This window comes from Lygodium microphyllum, chromosome 10, assembly GCF_053477565.2.
Source record: "Lygodium microphyllum isolate KBCC chromosome 10, Lygodium_microphyllum_v1.1.10, whole genome shotgun sequence".
NCBI classification, from domain to species: Eukaryota; Viridiplantae; Streptophyta; class Polypodiopsida; order Schizaeales; family Lygodiaceae; genus Lygodium; species Lygodium microphyllum.
Genome location: NC_141144.1, coordinates 124,116,747 through 124,139,443, shown reverse-complemented (window position 1 = coordinate 124,139,443; position 22,697 = coordinate 124,116,747). Strand labels below are relative to the sequence as shown.

At 42.7% G+C, this 22,697-nt stretch overlaps 1 protein-coding gene and 1 long non-coding RNA gene across 2 annotated transcripts; one reads left to right on the top strand and one right to left on the bottom strand.

Annotated features, from left to right (window-relative positions):
* Positions 1 to 8,500: 8,500 nt before the first annotated feature.
* LOC148030526 (uncharacterized) lies at positions 8,501 to 9,828 on the bottom strand. Its single transcript, XM_087686866.1, has 3 exons — positions 9,413 to 9,828; positions 9,116 to 9,310; positions 8,501 to 9,026 (listed from the first exon to the last, which is right to left on the bottom strand). The coding sequence occupies exons 1-3, from the start codon at positions 9,773 to 9,775 to the stop codon at positions 8,784 to 8,786; spliced, it is 801 nt and encodes a 266-aa protein (XP_087542992.1). The 5' UTR covers positions 9,776 to 9,828; the 3' UTR covers positions 8,501 to 8,783.
* Positions 9,829 to 19,568: 9,740 nt separating this feature from the next.
* LOC148030525 (uncharacterized) lies at positions 19,569 to 21,153 on the top strand. The gene is made up of 3 exons (XR_015692278.1): positions 19,569 to 20,335; positions 20,558 to 20,885; positions 20,981 to 21,153. It is a non-coding gene; the product is annotated as an uncharacterized LOC148030525 (long non-coding RNA).
* Positions 21,154 to 22,697: the final 1,544 nt, after the last annotated feature.

Below are 22,697 nucleotides of genomic sequence, written 5' to 3'. Positions count from 1 at the left end.
TCATGAAATAAGTCTTCGTCATCGGAGTGAGGTGGAGAAGGGGGCTTAATAGATTTACTAAGGAATCGACGGATTTGGAGATACCTCTTGAGGTTCAGGTATACTTGAAGGGTGGTCATGGAGAGGAATGGATGATTATAGTGAGTGAAGTGGCTATCATTCATGTCCTCTAGTAGAGTTAAGAAAAATGAAGGCAATAGAGTGGCTCACATCATTAGCCAAGCCATCACATAGTTATCTATAGCATTATGATCAAAATGGAGCACTGGGATGCTGCACTTCTATAGGGTGGGGTCTTGCCTAAGGAGTATCTTAAGCAATCTAAGGTAATTACAAGTGGTAATAAAGGCGGGGTCACGTCATGAAGAGAATTGGTTAGTGAATTGGATTATCATACAAGTTTTCTGACATGAAGACGAGGCCATCTTCGTATGTACTACATTGAGGATTATAGATTGCAGAGAAGTCATAACGGTCGTGGACACTGGAGTCAAAATCCACTTCCACCCTTCAAGGGTAAGGCATAAATGTTGGGTCGTTCTGCTCCAAGGGTTAAGTGTTGCAAAAGGCCATCCAAGTGTCCAGGTTGGTGTCACAGACCCTTCTTCTCCATGTAGGTTGGCATTCATAGCCGAGCACAGACCATGGTACTTCAAAAACTTTATTTTGCCAAAATTCAGCGTCTTCTATGGCCCATAATGTGGGGTTCTGCTCTCTCTCTTCCAACCATCTTTGTTCGAGCCTGCTTTCGATGTTAATCGCCTCCTCCACCACACTCTACGCAAGGTGGTGGGGAATTGGAAGTTGAGGTCAAAGGGGCTCCTAGCCATTTCTTACCTCTCCCAGATTATGAGGTCGGCGTGAAAGTGGTGTCGTCCGCACATGATGGGATAGGTGCCTAGGGTGCCCTCACTCCCCTAGCATTCCATTTTCTCCTTGTCTCCTCCACCATTTGCTTCCTTCTTTCTCTTAGTGCCGCCTTTCTTTCTGCGGAGGTGTCTACATGTTGTTGCTCTTCAAGCCTGAGCAGGAAGGAGGCGGTGGGACAAGCTCATCTTCATGTGGGTCCCATCTCAAAGTTCACATCCACCTCCCTTTCTCATCTTGGCTCTTGCTACTCCTCTTCAAGGAACCCAAATGCGTCCACTTCCTGTGAGGTTAGTCCGGCCAATAGGAGATAATGGCGTTGTTCCTCCAGGCTTGGGCCAACTCCACAAGGTTGTGGCGGCATCTACAGCCCACAGCCTTCAGTGCCCTTCGAGTCATTCCCAATTTCTTTTTCATTGCCTCCATGGACTCTCCCTCCTTTGCCTGGGTGACATCCAATAGGGTTTCTAGGAAGGCGCGTTGTTGGGTGTGGAAGCTCACTTGGGTGGCCTTTGCTTTGCTTTTGGAAAGTATCTTTTCTTTTTCGGCTTGATCGAGGTGATGCGCCAAAGCTTTGACCCTTTTTTCATTCTGATTGGCCCATTCCTCTGTCCTCTTGTTCATGTCTTTGAGGCTTTCCCCTTGCCTCTAGGCTAGCATTGTCACCCTTCATTCTTGGTCTTCCATTTCTACCCTTAGATGTTGGTGCTCTTCCTATGCCGCAGTAGCCTCTTGGGTTAGTCTCCCCATCTCTATTTCACACCTGTGAGCTCTTTCCTCCCTCAGCTCCTCCAACTCTTCTGTGGCTTTAGTGAGTTTCTCCATTTGAGATTACAGACCTTCGTAGAGTGCCACAATCTCTTCATTATGTTGTGTTGAGACTTCAAGGCCATATGGTGTATGACCTCTGACAAAGTCTTAGATGTATCCAACTGTATCAGCAAAGTGTGGGGCATTAAATAAGTTGGTGACTTTAGACTTGTCAATACTTGGTGTGAAGGGTCTTATAGACCTTAGTGTGTTGTAATCATTTGATATATATCGGTAATTGAACATAAAGAAATGATGTGTGTGAATATGGCTCCTCACAGTTGTTCCAATTCTCTGTCTCTGTCTCTCTCACTTTTAACATGGTATCATAGTAGGTTTTGTGGATGCCTTGCAGGGCTTCTTTGAGCTTGTGTTAAGCTTAGGATAGTGAGCTTTCAACTCAGTTCATAGGGCAACTTCACCTTAGTTTGCAATGGAGATTGGCAACCTGTTTTCTCTTGGTCTGCAATGGAGACTTGCTCTAGACTTGGTCTAGACTTATCCAAGCCTGTATAGAGCCTTGATTGTTTGAGGCTTATGATCTATTAGTTATTGCTACCCCGTCCCAAGAACATGATTGTTTGAGGCTTATGATCTATTAGTTATTGCTGCCCAGTCCCAAGAACAACAGGTGCAAATTCACGCCAATTGTCCAAATCTGCTCCTTCTTGTATCAGCCCTCTCCAGCTTCTACTCTAGCTGAGTGGCAACTTATCCTTCCTTGAGACACTCTTGGATATAGTGGAAATGATCCCTGACATCACCTGTTGACACTTGGTATTGAGATTGACCACCACATACTCAGCTTTGGACTGTGAAGAATAGTCTACATGTGTGTAAAATAGGGTAGCCCCTTGTCTTGATGATTCAAGCTCCTTGGCTATGCTCATCTGATGCCCAAACGGCTATGATTGATGCTGGACACTTGAGGATGTTGTGCTTATGGTGTGAGATGACCTTGAACTGATTCAAGTGCTTCATCTTCTCAGTTTGAACAAAGATTTATGTGCTGTAATATACAGATTTGAGAATGTATGACAAGCTGGAAAACTATCATAAAATGTTGGCAACATGCATTGGTTTATATTGAAGGACAACATAACCTTGATTGACTCCTATGAGATGTATGCTTTGGCATTTGCTTGGTAAACGTCTTGTGGAGTGAGAAAGGGATTGTATGCTAATATTTGAAGCTAGAAACAAATACAGTGATGTTATCTTGGCTGGTTACAAATAGGAAATGCATTTTATGAAATTGTTTGTTGAAGACAAAGTGTCTATGGTTGTCTATATGGTCATGTATTGACCCCTACATTTGATAGCACATGTATGAAATACTTTGAGGACATTTTGGAGCTGGATAAACCTTGCTTTGCTGAATATTCACCAACTGCAACCTGCAGTCAAGATATTTGACACTTGTACTTAATGTATATGCACTAATTTGTGCCCGAATGATCATGTATGGAACCCTACATGTATTAGCAGATGTCTGTGAGCTTTTGGGACATGTATGCCATGCATACACCTTGTTTTTTGGTGTAAATCAGTGGCTGGTCATTTATAGCCTACAAATTTCAGATTGTATGTATGTACCTTGGTAGTAAGGTTACATGATATAGACTTAAAGCAACTACATGGTCTATAGACTGATTAATGTACCTAAAGGTTATATCATATGTTTGTGGATGGTTTTGAGATATTGATGGGCTAAAATACTCTGGTTTTAACAGTGAACTTGGTGTAAAAAATTGTCATAAATAGTCAAAGTTTATAATTAGTCACTTAGACTTGTTGACTTGTAGGTAGTCAGGCAATGTTTATGACATGGCAAATGCTGACAGGACAGACAATATTACCCAGATTGTGGGGGAGAAATTGGATAGCCATAATTATGCCATATGGAAGTTCCGCATAGAGAACTTCTTAATCGGGAAAGGATATTGGGAGTTGGTGATTGGAGTAGAAGCCGAACCTAAGCTCCCAGAGAGACCTATAGTTGTTCAAAGACGACTACACCGAGCTTGGACAGAAAGAGCTCACAGGGTGTTGCACTAGCTGTCTCTATGTATATCAGATGCCATGGTAATGCAGATAATGAACTGTAGCTCTCCTAAGGATGCTTGGGACATCCTGGTCAAGTACTATGGCACGACCACAAGTGCTAGGAAGATCCAATTAAAGCAGAAATTTAACAACATGGAGAGAAAGAGCAGATCTATACAAGATTATGTCACGGAGATCAAGACAATTGCAGATCAGCTAGCATCTGTTGGATCGCATGTTGAAGGTGAAGACATGGTTGCTATGACTTTGAATAGCTTGGAGCTTGAGTATAAGTATTTTGATACTTCTGTGCAGGCTGAAATGCATGATTTCAATGAGCTGGTTTCATTGCTTATCCATGAGGTTAAACTTGGCGTGGCTACAGGGTTAAGCAGTTCCAAAAGCAAGGATGTAGTCTTTTATTCCAATCAACGTGGCCGTGGTAGCCATGGTAGAGGCTATGATTCTGGCAAAGGAGGCCAACAAAATGCATCCTATGGCAATAACAACCAGCAGGTATCGAATGCAAAAGGTGGTGGAAACTTTATAGGCAGCAGGGGGAGATCTAGCCCTAGAGACAAAGGCTCCTAGCAGTAGCAACAACGTCCACCTGACAATCCAAATAAGGATAAGGATTGTCTATACTGTGGGAAGTATGGTCATATTGCCAAGGACTGCTGGAAGAAGTAGAGCAATCAGAAGGGCAAACAACATGGACATTTTGTTACGTCCAGTCAGGCAGATAACGCTTCAGGGGATAGATTGTTTGCCATGCAGTATGTGAAAGATAGGACTGCTGAAAAATTCACTGATGATACAATATGATACATTGATTCAAGGGCATCGAATCACATGAACCCTCACAGTAATTGGTTCACTGACATGGTAGCTGAAAGACATGGCTATGTATGCACAAGTGATGACACACAACATAGCATTGAGCATAAAGCCAAAGTGCCTCTTGTGGTTCATGATGGAAGAAAGAAAAATTTGCATGATGTATTGCATTTTTTATGGGACCAAATCAAAATTTAGAGGTTTTTTGCAAGCAAGTGTGGTTGTCCATTTGCATAGAGCTTGAGTGCTATCCTAAGGATGCTTCTCAAGTGGGACTTATCAGCACACTCCTCTTAGATATTATCAGCACACTCCTCGTAGATATAGTCCTCTCTTGGTTTGCACCCTTACTTGATAAGAAATCTCCTATACTTCATGATTTTGAAGCTTTTGTTTGAGAATTCTTAGCTACCTTTGGAGATATTGATAGAACTAGAGTTGCTAAGCCTCTTCTTAGGTGCATTTCCATAGAGGTCCTTTTGACAATTACTTCCTAAGGACAACTTTAGATTTGTGGGAGAAGTTATAGATGTTGTATGAGGCTCTGTTGACCATGTGAGCTATGATCCTCTATGGTTTTGCAACTTCAAAGAGGGGTGATAATAAGAAGTTAAAGGCCTAATTATATCATTGTGGTAAGAAGGGATATCTATGTAAGGATTCACAGGAATATAATATAATTGCAAGAGAAGGAGAAATAGAAAAAGCCGGATACAAAATTTTTTGATGAGTCATCATCCTTATTCTCACTTAATCATGATTCGAACCCTCTACCAAAGGTGAAGACCAAGGCATGGGAGGGATCATCCTCTATATTCAAGGGGCCCATAGGGATGATATGGCCTAAGGGCCTACAAATATGGAGATTGCATTAGATATTGCACAACTAAGCTGATTTCAATAGATTGTCTATTATACCAATTATACACCCATATAGATTAATGAGATGAGACAAGACATACTAACATCTAAAAAGAAGCATAAAGTGACAAACATCAAGCTCACCACCTAGACAAAGAGCCAAATAACCTCATCAGCTTAGGGTTTGTAGGATCATGGGTTGATGGGCCACACTCTCATTTTACAAGGATTGGTGCATATATTAGTAGCCCACATAATCCGTGGATAAGATGGCCTAAGGACCTACAAATATGGAGATTGCATTAGATGTTGCACAACTAAGCTATGATTAATACAAATATGGAGATTGCATTAGATATGCAAAGAGGCACGGTCTCACTGTATTGATCGACCGATTGTATGGACGCGATGGCTTTGTAAGTCACTCATCTTTCTTGTCCGTAGTTACCATGTTTAATTAGAATGCATTATTGTATGGTGGATTGATGTGTAGTTTCTTTTGCAGTCCGTTCGATGCTCATTTGCGACGGGACGAGCTTTCGAATGGCGATGATTTATAGCTCACCCTTGGATCCTTGCAGCTCACACACCCTTCTTTTTTGGTCAGGTGATCTATGTAGACATTTTCTATGTAGTAGTGATATATTGCCATGAATGTACCAATTGCTTTTATTATGTGATCATGTATTTATTTCATGTATCAGTGTTATGATTTAAGCACACTTTGTCTTAATTTACATGAGCATTGTACACAGTGTAAAAACTATTTTGTATGGCCCAATTTTTTTTCCCTGTTACCGTCGCTATTAGCGTCACAAATTTACTCCACATGTCGTTATTTGCGTACCGATGCAAATAGCGACGCTAATATCGATTGTTCTATAGCACCACTAATAATGATGCTTTTTGCGACGATGTGGGCAAATTTCTTTATTTACATTTTCGTTGTTTTTAATGTCGGTATAAGGTCTATATCTTGTGATGTATACAAATTATAGACCCACATAAATTAGCCTCCACAAATGAGATGAGACAAGACATACTAACATCTAAAAAGAAGCATAAAGTGATGCACATCAAGCTCACCACCTAGACAAAGTGCCAAATAGCCTCATCAACTTAGGGTTTGTAACATCATGGGTTGATGGGCCACACACTCATTTTACAAGGAGTGGTGCGCATATTAGTAGCCCACATAATCCGTGGATGAGATGGTCTAAGGGCCTACAGGTATGGAGAGAGTACCTCTCTAATGAGTTCAATGGCTTCTTGAGGACTCATGGGATAAAGAGGCAATTTACTTACATGTATACCATAAGCTGATTTCAGTAGATTGTCTATTATATCAATTATACACCCATATAGATTAACCTCCACACATGAGATGAGACAAGACATGCTAACATCCAAAAAGAAGCATAAAGTGACGAACATCAAGCTCACCACCTAGACAAAGAGCCAAATAGCCTCATCAGCTTAGGGTTTGTAACATCATGGGTCGATGGGCCAGACTCTCATTTTACAAGGGTTGGTGCACATATTAGTAGCCCACATAATCCGTGGATGAGATGGCCTAAGGGCCTACAAATATGGAGATTGCATTAGATGTTGCACAACTAAGCTATGATTAATACATCTTGTCAATTAGGCTACTATCTAGTAAGTTCATCTTATCTCCCGTCCTTCTAGTCTTCTTCACTCTCAACACCCTCATTGCATTGTATCATCTTTCTTCATTTCTTTGCTCATTATACATCACTTCCTTCATCTTCAGTGTTTTCTCATTTATTCTCTCTTTAGCACATTCTAGCATCGATTGTGGCTAGACATATGTCATCCATTTATAAAGCACTCTTCTCAATGGGAGCCTAGTTCCACGATAATTTGTTTTTTTAAACCTGGAAGTGTCCCTCGTTTGCCAAAGCTCGGGGTCTTTCACATATCCTATGCAGTCACACTGAAATCAGCTTTCTAGTGGGCACCAATAAGATCTATTCATTGGCAAAGATGGGAGTGTCATGGCCTGCTCTTCACTCTATACGATGTTTAGGACTCCATGAACTTATAATCCATTTCTTGACTTCTTAATCCCATTTCATAAAATAGATAAGCCTCCACACATGAGATGACAGCGGACATACTAACATATGAAAAGAAACATAAAGAGATGGACATCAAGCTCACCACCTAGGCAAAGAGCCCAAAAGGCTCATCCTTGAGCTTAGGGTTTGCAACATAATGGCCTGATAGGCTACACACTCATCACAAGGGCTGGTGTCCATACTAGTAGCCCACATAATCCTGTGGATAAGATGGACTAAGGGCTTATAAATGTGGATATTACATCAGATGTTGCACAAGTAAGCTACGTCTGACTCCTCTCTTTACACCCTACCTGTGGGGTTTGAACAGTAAGTAGCTGATGGTGGATAGACAATGGTTCAGACAGCCATCTTTGATGTCCATTCATGTAACATGGTGGCTTTCAAATTGGACTTCCTCACCATGTCATGTGTAGAAGCATTTTGAGGATGTCCTAAATGCAGGTGCGCTTTCCTGCAGCTTTCGCTACCAATCAAAAATATTTCAAGCAACTCCCCTTGAGCATGTACCAACTTCACCCTGCTTCATTATGCAGTTGACTACTAGCAACATAGCAGAAACCCACAGTTTTCAAGGTCCTAGATTCGCCATATTGATACATCTACAATCCTAATCCTACATTTTGTGAGCACTACTACAACTGGGTTATGGACTTGTACACAGCTAGTGTATGGGTCTGTATAATGTATCCTCTTTCTGTTAAAGTGAATGAAATATATGTGCTGCAGAGCCATGCAAAATCTAATGGACCTGTCAAACTGGTTATTCCAGACAACTTACAAGTTACAAAGGATCAAAATCTGGGGACTGAAATGGACAGCGCTGGATCTTTTGGTTCTGTTGTTTTCATTTTCATTTATAATGATTTGACCAAGAAACGAACGTAGACATCACAGCTCCTAAAACATACTTTGAAATCAAAGCAGTCTTATTGGCAGGCTTGGAGACTAGCTACAATAATGCGATGTACAACATATAAAGTAATTTTCATGTACTAATGTGTTATATTTATGTTATTTCAATTACACTCTAATTTGTCATTTACTTAGACCCGGTGGCAACAACCCCTTTTATCACGATAGATGTTTGCAAGGGGAGCAAATGCATCTTGTCAGTAACCCTGCGAGGTGTGTCAAGTCCTTTTTGTCGATAGAGAGGGCTACAAGTACAGCATATTGCATTCCAAACTGCTCTATCAGTTCAGTGATTGCGGACATAAAACATGGGACTTTGTATGGACAGATCACCCAACAAACATCTCAAACACCAAATCTCCATCCACTCCTAAATCTGCCTCCTGCATTTAACTTGTCTAGTTCAACCAGCCACATTGGACCAAGCCACTCCAGTATCTTGGAGTACACTAGACCTCCAGCCCTGATGGCCTTAAAACCGGGAATCAACTCGACCAAAGCAACAGTGGTGGCTATGGCTTCCTCATCATCTCCAGCAACAAAGGTATGATGAGGATTCGCAGGATCAGGGAGATCTTCGAGGAGTTTCTGCACATCAATCCAAGATTAAGCATCAAATTGTAAGCAAATGAAACCCAACATTGGAACTGAGTAGGGGGGTATGGGAAAGAGCTCACCCAAAAGGTGGACTTGAAAGCTGTAGTCCATTTTGCAGGCACCCCTAGAGCCTTCTGGTTGAGTAAGGTGGATGAAGTTTGGCCCCACTGAGCTTCGTCAAGAACGTATCCAATATTGGTGACATCGATGATGATCTTGTTTTCTAGATGCGGTGCTAGTGATCTGAGAAGAGCTTCGCGATCCTCCAGCGAGCCCTGCATACTAGAAGTAAAATGAATGGAGGCCCACGGCCAAGCCACCCTCCCGCCTTGCACCTACAATTCCCACCCTAGCCCCTTCAGACAAAAGATCCTTACCACGGGGCTCCAGAAGATGACAGTGGCCCATGCAGCAGCTTGGGCATTGGAACCAGCTTGGACCTGATGCTTGGAATTAGATGAGAGAGAGGAAGCAGCCGCCATGGCCTTGGCAGGAACCCTGGAGCCCAGGAATGTCTGAACCCCATCTGATTTGGCCAGGTGGCTGGCGATAAGCTTCCCCATGCGCCCCGTTCCAGGCACGAAGCCCACCTTCAGAGGCTGATCAGACGCCATGGCTTCCGTAGTTGATACAGCTCCGAGCAGCGTTTGCCCTCTCTCTCTCTCAACGGTGCTGGCTTGAATGAGAGTGGAAGATAGATAATACTGCGCTGCTTTGGTGTCTTGAAGTAGTTCATTCATCCATTTGTTAATCACTGAAGTCTTTGGTGCTTATGTGCGCCCTTACGTTTCCCTCGAATGTATACCAATTTCACACGCACTGTCAAGTGTCAAGCCTCGAAGTTTCCTTCTTGTGTAAAGTGACAATGTTCACTAACAGTTCGGAAAGAAAACCTCTAAATTTCCAAAAGAAATTAACAAAACAACAAGAAAAGAATACTTTATTGCTCACCCAGAAAAGGTAATGGGGGAGAAGAGTCTTGACTGCATCGCTCACACCTTAGGCTGGTTACACCCCAAGTTACGGACAGCCAACCCCTGCCCAGAGTGTAGCCATGCACTTTTTGATTCTGGGCACGAGTATAGGCATTATACCTTTACTACCAAATAGACATAGTTTATAAAAAAATTTAAAAACAATAAACTTATAAATTTTTTGATTGGTTACAAATGCAAAAAATGCACTCTTGTCCGTCCAATGTGTAAAAGACTGCGGATGCCCAACTCTTAAATAAGTGTTTTGATTGGTTAAAGCTTACAAAGCGGGTGTCCCTCATTTGGTGTGTAACCAGCCTTAGGCACATGAAGAGTTGGTAGGATAGACGGGTTGTTGCACACGTGGACCTATGACCCTGTACCTTTCAAACGGAATGCGATCAGAGTACTAAATCACATTCGCTACTTGACGAGCTATATTTGGTTGTATAGTCAGATGTTAGGCAACCTTCAATAGCCATAGGTTTTTAGCCACCTCATCATCTTTTTCCCGGTTGTATCTTATTGGTGATTCACAAGTTAGGACACCAACAAAAAGGCTCGCAACCATAGAGATGTGCAGGATGTGTCAAAAGGAAATTGGAAAAATTAAAAATTACTTTCATAGCCTGAAAAGTTATGCCCAACATTGCTGACCAATAGCAGATATTACATGTGCATTGAACTGGAAGTGAACCTCATTGGGCAAGCATCTCTCCAAATGGCAAAGAAAGGTTCCTGGTTGTGAACCAGATTGCGCACTCTAACACATGTGAACCATTTCCAATGTGGTTGGGAACCGCACCTTGGTGGGAACAAGTCCTTACCTAATTTGGAATATGGACATGTACATCCATATTGGAGCAAGGCATACATTGTAGTTGAGGATGTCATGGTTTTGGGGGCCAAATTCCAATTGCCCTGAAGCCTGCTTGGATATTTCTCTCTGTGCAAGATGTATCTAAGGTCCTAGATGCAATGGTAGCTAGCTCACCCTTACTTGCATGTGTAGAGAAGCTTCGAGCTTGCCAAAGGTTCCTCTCTTTGCAAAAATTAGCCTTGAAGGGTTTAAAGATGGACACATATAAAGGTTGGAGCTTGTGAGATGCGTGTGAGGGTAGTGTCACGTGTGATAATGTCAATGTCACACTCTTGAGCTTTTTGCACCACCTCAACAAGTGCCCGTTTGAGGGGGATGGAGGATTGGGCATTGTAGTTCTAAAATGTTCTCGCCATGCCTCAAATAGTTACTCGGTCATCCATGCTATTTTACATTTCTCATAGGTGGCAGGAGGGGGGAGGAATTTCGGTTGGAGGGATCGGTTCGGTAGGGCTGTCCTCTGGCCTCGTATCTGTTCCTACTCTTTTCACAGGCGATGTCCTACTTCCTCAGGTCACGTGCGAGTGGGCTACGTGGCCTCCAACTTCCAGTGAGAGAGGAGACGGAGCTGTTAGATTCAGAGTATGCAGATGATACTGCACTTTATATAGAGGACGATGAGTTGATGCTGGAGAGAGTGAGACTAGCTTTGGAGGTGTTTTGCACTGCAGGCAGGAGAAAAAATCAACTGGCAAAAGTCGGTTGGTTTCCTTACGGACCTGGACTCTAGCAAGCAGTGGAGCATCCACCTGGGATTCAGATGGGTGTGTAGAGGGCAAACCATCTGATACCTAGGGTTCTAGGCGGGACTCGACATCCCTCTTGCCGAGTAGTTTCGTTAAGTTCTCGTCTCTATCAGGTGGAAGCTAACTTATTGGAGTACTGCCCGCCTTTCCTTAGCGGGCCGAGCCTTGGTGGTCATCCAGATCCTCCTAGCAATGACTTGGTACATCGCCTCGTGTTGGTGCTTTTCCTTGTCTTGTGTAGTTCAGCTTCGCTGCCTAGTGCAAAATTTTCTCTAGGCAGGGTTAGACAATTCCAGGGATTCTCGGGCCAAGGTGGCGTGGGGGACCATCATCCGGCATTGGTCTAAGGGAGGGCTTGGGATCATAGATCTAGAGTTCCAGAGCTTGGCCCTTTTGGCCAAGCTAGTAGTTCACGGGCTCACACATGGAGGGTAGGCCTGGAAGGTCCTGCTATAGGAGGGTCTCCAAGAGTGCAGACCGAGACTCTGTGGTGATTGGAGGCCATCCTTGAGATGGATCTTCAAAATGACCTAGATCACGCCCCCCATATCCTCCTTCCTTTGCAGCTTACTTCGTGTGTGGCAGGGCCTCTGTAAGACCCTAATTTGGAGCCCCCCAGGATGCCAGGAGGAGATAGACCACCAGCCAATGGTTTGGAACCCACAGGTTAGAGATTGGGACGGGATAGAGATTGGTAAGCGCCCCCACATCTAGTGAGTTGGGGGTTGGGAGGCTGGCCGTGCTCATACCATCAGGACATGGCGGGAGGTGTACAGAATGGTGAACCAGGAGGTGTTGTAGCAGGCATCAGGTTGTCAGAGAGGAGTTGAGTCAAGGAGAAGGGAGATTGACGCAGCGATACCTCAGGAGTGGCCTGACCCCCTGATATGAGAGCTGGTAGAGCCTAGTGAGGTGAGGGCTACTAGATTTTCATTGGCAGGTATCCCCCTATAGGTGACATGTAGAGTGGGTGGCGCCCCCTACGGGACTTTCTTCACCGTGCAGGAGGGGGGTGTTTGGACCTTGAAAGAGGGTAGTAGGATGAGGAGATCGTTGTCCTTCCTTGGAGGAGGATTGATGTGGTTGGTCTTCAGGGAAAGACCTGGTGTTTGGACCCTTATGTGTTCTAGGAGGAGTTCCGGGAGTGGTGCCTCTGGATATGGGAGAGCATGCAACTTGATGAGTTGGAGTGTGGCCCTGGAGAGTGGCTATGGCCGGCCACTACAGTTGCCAAGAAGCCACTAAGGTTCTTGGAGTACATAGCTAGGATTGGCAGACATGTACTTATGTATGACATGGATTAGGTGCCTTCACGTAGCAGATACTGGGTGGAGCACAGCATCACGGATGCCTTCCGTCGAACTTTCTAGCACCACCTATGGGACAACTGGAGGCCGAGGAGGGTATCGTACCTCTTATGGATTTCGGCATATGGAGGTTTGGTAGTGGGGAGTTGGCTAGTTTAGATGTAGTAGGATGGAGGGTGTAAACGTTGCCCACAATAGCTTCTGGAAACTCCAAAGCACTTCCTTTGGTCGTGCGAGGCGACACGGCTCGTGTGGAGAGGAGCATGCCGTTTTCTCTGCCGTTTGGCACCCAGCCTTGGATGCATCTCGTGGGGAGCTTTCTGCTACTAGGCAGGCAGGCAGCCAGGGCCATCACCTTTTGTATGAGGTCGGGATGTAGGACACCATTTTCATCATTGAGGCTAGGTCTTGCGCAGTGGTGGCTTGGAGGCTTTACCCATCCGCCAGGTATTGGAGCCCATAGCAGACCGCTTTGAGGTGTGGGAGATCGTAGGGAGTCTTACTAGATGGCACATCTGGAAGGCACGCTCTCAGGAGGTTTTTGGCGGCAGCGGGGAGAGCTTTTCAGTATAGGCGACTTTGGTAGAGCTCTGACTTCCATCATCCACTCCTTTGGGGCAGGTGCGACCGTGTAGGGCGAGTCTCGAGCTCGTCAGGAGCTCCGTTTTCACTTCCTGCGCACCTAGGGCAGCCAGGACCTGTTCTTCATGATGAAGGCAAGTAGCCCCAGATGGTGATACACCCCCCTCATCCACTCCCTTTGGGGCCAATGGGACCAGGTGCAGGGCGAGTCTTGAGCTCGTTAGGAGCTCCGTTGTCACTTCCTGTGCACCTGGAGCGGCCAGGACCTATTCTTCATGATGCAGGCAAGCAGCCCCAAATGGCGATACACCCCCCCTCCATGACTTTTTGCCCCCATCCCCTTGAGACTACCTTGAGAGGCTTGTATACATGATGTGCTTGTGACTTTGCATAAGCTCCAACTAGTCTGTTGAGCATGAGCACCCTGTTGTAATCAGTTTTTTTGAGTAATATAATCAGCCACATTTTACTGGCAAAAAAATGTTTTTTTGCTTGCAAAAAAATGCTATTTTGCATTGACATAATAGCTCCATCTTTGCATTCCATCAAGTAGTTGTGCATGGCTTTCCTCCCATTAAAAATGTAATAGCCTGGCAAGGCTTTTCCTACAACATTGACACAACAAAGAATCGTGAGCCATTGTCTAGTGTTATGTCATACACAACTTTTGAACCCTTTTGAGCCAACACCTGCATACCTTTGTCCTTACAACCTTGCATCCCTGTTTTGTGAGCATTCCAAATGTTCTCCAGGGGGTAATTATATGTACATTATACATGGCTTGCAAGTTGTCATGGAACGGTTTTACCGCTTTTGGATGAAGATTCACTACCCTTGCTTTGTCTAGGTTTTCACTCACGCAAAAAGTAAGTTGTGGCTATCTCTCTCTCTCTCTCTCTCTCAACGGTGCTGGCTTGAATTAGAGTGGTAGATAAGATAATACTGCGCTGCTTTGGTGTCTTGAAGTAGTTAATTCATTCATTTGTTAATCACTGAAGTCTTTGGTACTTACGTGCGCCCTTACGTTTCCCTTGAATGTATACCAATTTCACACGCACTGTCAAGTGTCAACTTAGACAGGGAGGGCCTAAATTCGACGGGTCCCTTAGATTTTTTTAATGACAAGCAAATGTTAAAATTTCCTTTCACATGACTGGTGACATAAAAAAGTTTATTAGTCAAATGACACACCAAAAATGTGAATGACAGGTGACATAGAAAAGTTTTTAATTAAGGTTTTAAAACTATAAATTTGAATGCTCATAGGACCTAAAATCAATGTTCAATCCACTTTGCATATGACAAATGAGTTTTCACTACCTACCAATACTCCATCATAAGAAGATAAATTCGAAATGCTACAACCTATCATAGGAAAATAGATTCAAAATGTAACAACCTAACATGAGCCACAATTCATCATCCATATATAGGTTCCCATCAATCATTCATCATAAAATAAATAATTTAAAACTCTCCATGAAAATTGCTAGCACAAGCAATAAGAAGATGCATCCATTTGATCATTCTAGTGGCATTGCCTTCTATTCTTTGCATCCATCCAAATATCCCAAATATCTTTCCAATCGATTTGGGAGCTATCATGTGCATCAATGGATAATAGCATCAACCCATCTAGTGTGTCAAGACATAAGCCGGATCTCAAGTTATTTTTAATAATATTTTGTCTAGAAAACCCTCGCTCACAAGAGGCTGTACTTGCTAGAATGACTATGCATGTTTGCCATAAACGCATCATTCCTGGATATAAATCCCACCAAGTCTTTGTGCTACTACTAAACTCCCAAGCATCATACATGCCCCTATTTCTTGCGACACGATATAGCATCCCAACAAAATCCTCTCGTTCATTCATGCATCTTCGAATATCAACTGTTTGACTATCAACATTAACTTTGTTGATTAGTCTTTCCAACCATTCTTGGCTCCTTTTGTCTCGATCAATATCATCCGTGGGATATGAAGAAGGATTAAATATCTTGAATGCATTGAAGACTGGTAGATCCTCAAATCTACTAGTTAAAGCATTCAAAACATTTTGCACATATGCTTGTGCAACACCAATGCATTCTGAAAGAGAACATGTCTCATTTCCATCACCTTCAGGAATTGTGTTTAAGTCCAAGTCCTCATCTTCTTTTTCTGAATCACTTGTATTCTTAGCTCCTTTTTTCTTCTTTTTTGACACTTTTGGAATTGCAACATATTTCAATATACCATTACCATCTACAAAAACCAACTTTCCATTTTTTGTCATTTTCAAGAATGCCGAGAGATGCTTTGAACCAATACCAAATTGATCATCATCACACGTGATATATCTCCTATTGAGCTTCTCAAATGTTAGATCAATAAGGGCACCAATCGTTGTTACATCCATCTCTTGCCTTTGAAATTCAAAGTTGAGTTTGTTCAACTCTCCAAGCACATCTGCTAAAAGGTGTATGATGAATTGTACCATAAACGTTATAGCATATTTATACCATTTTTTCTCATGTCGTTTCCACTGCTCAAGAATAGTAGGCATAATCTCAACAAACTTTTCCATCACCTTGCCCCTTGAGAGCCACCGAATTGCATGCATTCGTAACATTTTCATGTCCATAATGTCATACTCATGCATTATTTTCCAAAGTTCCATATGTCGGTTTGTTGATCTTCCTAGCCATGAATATACTTTGCTTGCAACCTTATCCACAAAGGCAAATATATGTGGATGTGTCACAAATCCATCTTTTGGTGCAAATGCTTGTCGATGGGCAATACAATGAATCCCTATGACACGTGGCAATGATGCTCGAAAGCGTGCCACAACTCCTGTCCTATGCCCTGTCATAGCCAAAGCTCCATCACTTGCAATAGCAACTAATTTTTGCATGTTTAAACCACTTTCCAAGAAAAATGCATTTATAGCATCATACATGGCCTCAGATGTTCCATTATCCACTGGCAACAACCGCACAAATCTACAAATAGCATGTCCTCTACCTCCATCATTGATATATGAAACATAGATAATTAGATGCTTTTCCATAGTGCGGTCAGTGCTCTCATCAATGAGCAATGAAAAGAAAGGCCTAGCACACATCTCTAAATACATTTGCTTTCGAACATGGTCCCTCATAGCCAACATCATTTCCCTTCCTGAAATTGGATTTACATAGGACCCATACTCATCTGATGCTGGCATATTTGGAGTACAAAGATCCCTTTGCAACCTGCATAACTGCGAATATTTTTCCAATCGTATGTCCTCGCACACACAAAAATATACCAATTTCATGCATGATATGATCCGCTTTTGTTCACTATGAACTATGGTATCTAATCCATGGTCCATAGGTCCTTTGCCATCACTGCCAATCTTTGCCTTGGCATTACGAGCATGTACTACACTAATGTGATCAGAGGTCTTAGCATGATCATTCAATGCCGACAATTGGATGCTTTGAGAGCCTCCTTGTGTATAGGTATTTACTTTGCTAGCATCTTGACACCATTGGCATTTCACTCTTTCCTCGTTACGTAAATTTTTACATATGTATGCCCATGGATGCAAAAGAATCCATTGATGTCGCCACTTTCGTTTCACCTTTTTCATAGAAGCATCAACATTGGAAGAACTCTCTGTTGCATTTCCCACATTCACATTTATGTTTTCTGAATCATTTGACACCGCTAAAGTCATTCCCTCTTGCATTCTAGAAGCATTTGCATTCAGTGCTGACATTTGACCCATAGTTTCATTAGCATCTCCTGATACAAAACCCCCTGGCCTTCCACCAGCACTTTGACCTCTTGATAGAAAAGAGGCTATAGAAGGATAAGCCTTTCTTTTCCTCGCCAAAGCCTTTTGAGATTTGGATGGATTCATGGTCAAGCTATCTACAATACATAAAAAGATAACATAAAGTAATGTACCTTATGTTATGAGTATAATATGCATGCTTTTCAAAGGTTGTTATGTGAAACAATAAAAGAAGGTTGTCAATGTGTACCTGAAAGTAATAGCTCAAGTCGATATATGTTGGTGAATTGGAGAGAGATTTCCAAGTCCCAAGCCTCCCACTAAATCTCCAATATTATCTATGTCACACAATAACTATCAAGGATGCTTACATCCATCAAACATTGAATCATAATGCACATTAAACTTTGAATATAGCATTATGTTTCAAGTATTGCATATTAAGCACCATTGGTAGATTGAATCATAATGCATATTATACTTTGAGTATAACATTATGTTTCAAGTATTGCATGAATTGTTGGATGTATTATGCTTTCAAGCATTATACTTTCAAGTCCAAAAGAGGTTGTCTCCAATGGGTTAAAGGCTAATATTTCTCATAAGAGATTCTCTTTGGAAAAGATGAAACAAAGTTTTAGATGACGCATGTCCACCAATCACTCAAGTTGGCTAAGATACGGCTCTTAAGGACACATGTATGAAGTTACAAGGAGAATCCTAAAACAAATCTTCAATGAAAGGGATGGTTTCTTGTGTAAAGTGACAATGTTCACTAACAGTCCGGAAAGAAAACCTCTAAATTTCCAAAAGAACGTTTTGAAAATTAATAAAAGAACAAGAAAAGAAGACTTTATTGCTCACCCAAAAAAGGTAATGGGGGAGAACAGTCTTGATTGCATCGCTCACATTTTAGGCTGGTTACACCCCAAGTTACGGACAGCCAATCCCTGCCTAGAGTGTGGGCATGCACTTTTTGATTTTGGGCGCGAGTATAGGCATTATATCTTTACTACCAAATAGACATAGTTTATAAAAAAAATAAAAAACAATAAACTTATAAAATTTTTGATTGGTTACAAATGCAAAAAATGCACTCTTGTCTGTCCAGTGTGTAAAAGACTGCGGATGCCCAACTCTTAAATAAGTGTTTTGATTGGTTAAAGCTTACAAAGCGGGAGTCCCTCATTTGGTGTGTAACCAGCCTTAGGCACATGAAGAGTCAGTCGCGTAGGCGAGTTGTTGCACACGTGGACCTATGACCCTTGTACCTTTCAAACGGAATGCAATCAGAGTACTAAATCACATTTGCTGCTTGACGAGCTATATTTGGTTGTATAGTCAGATGTTAGGCAACCTTCAATAGCCATAGGTTTTTAGCCACCTCATCATCTTTTTCCCGGTTGTACCGTATTGGTGATTCACAAGTTAGGACACCAACAAAAAGGCTCGCAACCATAGAGATGTGCAGGTTGTGTCAAAAGGAAATTGGAAAAATTAAAAATTACTTTCATAGCCTGAAAAGTTATGCCTAGCATTGCTGACCAATAGCAGATATTACATGTGCATTGAACTGGAAGTGAACCTCATTGGGCAAGCATCTCTCCAAATGGCTGAGAAAGGTTCCTGGTTGTGAACCGGATTGTGCACTCCAACACATATGAACCATTTCCAATCTGGTTGGGAACCGCATCTTGGTGGGAATAGGTCCTTATATGCCCATATCTCCCACATCCGACAAGGCAAGGTTTGACAAAGTTGATGCTTACATATACCCTAGATTACGGTTGTCACCAACAACAGGCAGTTAGTCGTAACAGAGTCAAACAGAACAAGGCATGTGCCCAACCAAAGGCTCTTGAATTAACTTTCCCTAACGACTTATAGGAGGTTGTGATTAGAATTCAATTTATCCAGACTTTTAAGAGCTGTCAAAGCACCCAAGCTCTCTTGCAAACTCAAGGTGGCATGGTGAGAGCATTTCCCAAACAACTTAAGGTAAGGGGTAGTATTTAGTGACATCTATTGGGCCGCACACATTTCTGGTTTTTTTTTTTTTGGGTCAAACCACCCACTTGGCCACATGACCACCAAGGCCCACCTTACCCTGCACCCCACAAAAAATCTGAAGATGCCGCGTGGCAATTGGGGGGCCTTTTCTTAATTGGAAAAGGAGAAATAGCGGTGCAAAAAGGCCCAATGTTTTGGGGCAACACTGCCCTTTTACCATGCATGGCAATGCCTGCCAAGTCATACTCTCACTCTACTATAGCGAGACAGTGCCACTGCATGTCAAGAGCATGTTGCATGCATCTCCATGTGGCCCTAGATCAGGTTTAGAGATCAGGGGCCTCTGTGGATACATGCGCTATGTCTCTCCCTCTCAACGTTCTGCGTGCTGGGCAACATTGACTAGCCCTAAGCTTGGTTTGTTCACCTCCTCGCTCCCTCGCTATCCCTTCTCCTTTGCCGCTTTCGTCTCCTTCTGTTCTGCGAGAAACACAAGATGAAAACGAAGAGGAACGACAACTTGGCAAGCAAGTAGGTAATGCAGAAGACAAAGTAGAAGCTGTTGAAGAGTTTGTCTGGATGGGGCCACATCCCTGTTTCTTGATGACCATGTCAGGAAAGGCTACAAAGCAGGGAGCAGAGTAATGAACCTACAAGGGACCTTTTGTCTAGGTTATGTGCATGTCCCTGATTCTTGTGGCATGCCATTGAGTGCAACGAGTGCTAGAATCCCGCAAAATATGGCGGCGCTTCTGGAATACGGGCCTCTTTGCATATGGAGATTGCACAATTTGATGCTTCTGAATTGCAACACCTTGGGGCTCCTTCCCCCATGCCAAAGCCATGGAGTGCCATGATTAGCAGATTCGGAAAGCACAAAGAGGATGTTCCTCTTGCCTTCGACATCTTTGAATGGATCTGCGGGCACGTGTAGGAGGCTCATCAAAGCCACGAAGGTCGTCAACTAGACCAAACCATGCGACCTGGCACATCAGCTTCTTTCAATGCTAGCATCAATGCTTATTAGATGTGGTAAGATGCATTGGTTGAGCATGCTGCATGAACACTGTTGACATGGGTTCCAAGCAAATTTAAATGCTTAGATCTGTTGGAGTTTCTTCTCTATACTAGTGTCAGACATAACCCTCTCCAAGGATAATTAGGGAGTCAAAACTAGGTAGAAGCAAATACTAAAGCAGGATTGTCAAGGTTATTTGACAAGTTGGAGTGTACTAATTGAATTTTCTTTGCAAGATATGGAAAGATGTGGATGGGGTTTTAGCATGTGATCCAAATATGCACAGTGCAGTTGCTCCTATACCTTTATTGACATATGACGAACCAGCCAAGTTGGCTTACTTTGCTGCTCAGGTTTCAAGAGCCTTTCCTGCATACATTCAGGCCTCCTAAGGCTCTAAGCTCTTTGAGGACTGATCTATACACATGTTGGCTTGTAATTCACATCCTTCATCCTCAGTCCATGAGGCTTACAAGGGAGGGGAAAATACTAGTTCATGTCAAGAATTCTTACAATCTGCAAGGTCCTCGAACTCTTATCAAGGAATCACAATATTTCAGCAAGGTACCCTCATATTATTGTTCACTGTTTGATTTATCTGCTTTTGAAACTCACTTGGGACACATTGCCCTCATAGCATCACAAACTTCTGGACACAGACTTGGCTTATAAGTATAGTGGTGAAATGGAATGTTACCATGCTGGACATAGTTGGTACTCACATGCTTGACCAGTTTGGTTTTCTTGCCAAGGTAAGATTTCTGGAAATTCTAATAAGTAGTTTCTCGAATTTCAGGAACCTATTTGTGTACTGAGTATTTCTCAAATTTCAAGAACCTATTTCTCGAATTTTGGGAACCTATTTCTTGAATTTCAGTAATGTAGTCGGTATTTTGATCACTTTGGATCCATCCAAGCTATGGGATACAGAGCTTTTTCAATAGGCAAGTGTACATTCCCTCAACTATGGCATGATTCCGTGACCTTTCTAATCAAACTCTATCTTCCACTATCACCCTAAACCCTAAACTGCTACCAGCTGAAAACAATGACAGTCACACAGTTTGACTACTATAGTTTTGGTCGGTCCTGCTAGATTGCCGGTGGTAAAACCATAATGATTGCCTTGGTGCCTTGCATATATTGCTAATTCAGTGTCTGGTCTATAATTTTCATTGCTTGGGTAGGCATCCTTCTCAGGATTGCATTCTGAAAAGAAATGAAACATATGATTCCTGTGATTTGGAAATCCAAGCAACATGATGTGGCCATTGGTAAGCTCTCTCTCTTTGCGTTTGATTAACTTGCTTTGCTTGTTGCTATGCCTTTATGTTGCAGTGTATTTGTATCATTCTAGACAATGATTTAAGATTGGAAATAGAAAAAAGAGAACTGTTAAAGTGTAAGATGGGATCTAAGTACAACCCAATTGGCAATTTGAGCATTGTTGAGACCAAAAGGTTGTTGTAGCTGCTATTAGTTAATAGTATGGGCAGCTTAGGGAGGACTACAACTACTACAACGTGCTCCATTTACATAGGCAGCTGCAACAAGCTTGAAATGGGCAGGTCACTTGCTGCTGATGGTGCGCCCTCCCACAAGGTGGCCCGAAGTTTGGCTCGAAGTTCTCTCAAATTGAAGTTGCTGTAATTCCCACCTCTTCGTAGACTCTTTGGTACTTTTATCTTCTTCCCTTTGTCGCTTGTGAGCTTCAATAAGAGCTTGGTTCTCTTGCCTCTTTTGGTCTCTTAATCTCTGCTTTGCCTCCTTTTGCTTCTCATTCTAAGCCTTCTTTGCATTCTTGACTTTGAGACTTTCAATGAGTTGTGCTCAAGTGAGGATCAAGGAGTTGGAGTAGTCCACAAAAGCCCCCATGCACATGATTGATAGCCACATTTTCTCAATGTATTTGCAGCAATTCCAAGACATTATGGCCCTCTTGATTGATAGTGGATGGAGCATTGGGTGACGTAGGCATATCAGACAAGTGGCTAAGAGTAGCCACAACATGTCCTTCTAATTCTCCCATGAGTGTTGCAGGAACAAGGATGTAGTCAGCCATTTCTTGGGTATTTAGGCCATCTTCAGCACTCTCCATGAGTCGTGTTTCAAGAACATGACTACAGTCTTGGGCATCCATGCCATCATTAGCATCATGGCCCTAATTTGGAATATGGACATGTACATCCATATTGGAGCAAGGCATACATTGTAGTTGAGGATGTCATGGTTTGGGGGCCAAATTCCAATTGCCCTGAAGCCTGCTTGGATATTTTTTTCTGTGTAAGATGTATCTAAGGTCTTAGATGCAATGATAGCTAGCTCACCCTTACTTGCATGTGTAGAGAAGCTTCGAGCTTGCCAAAGGTTCCTCTC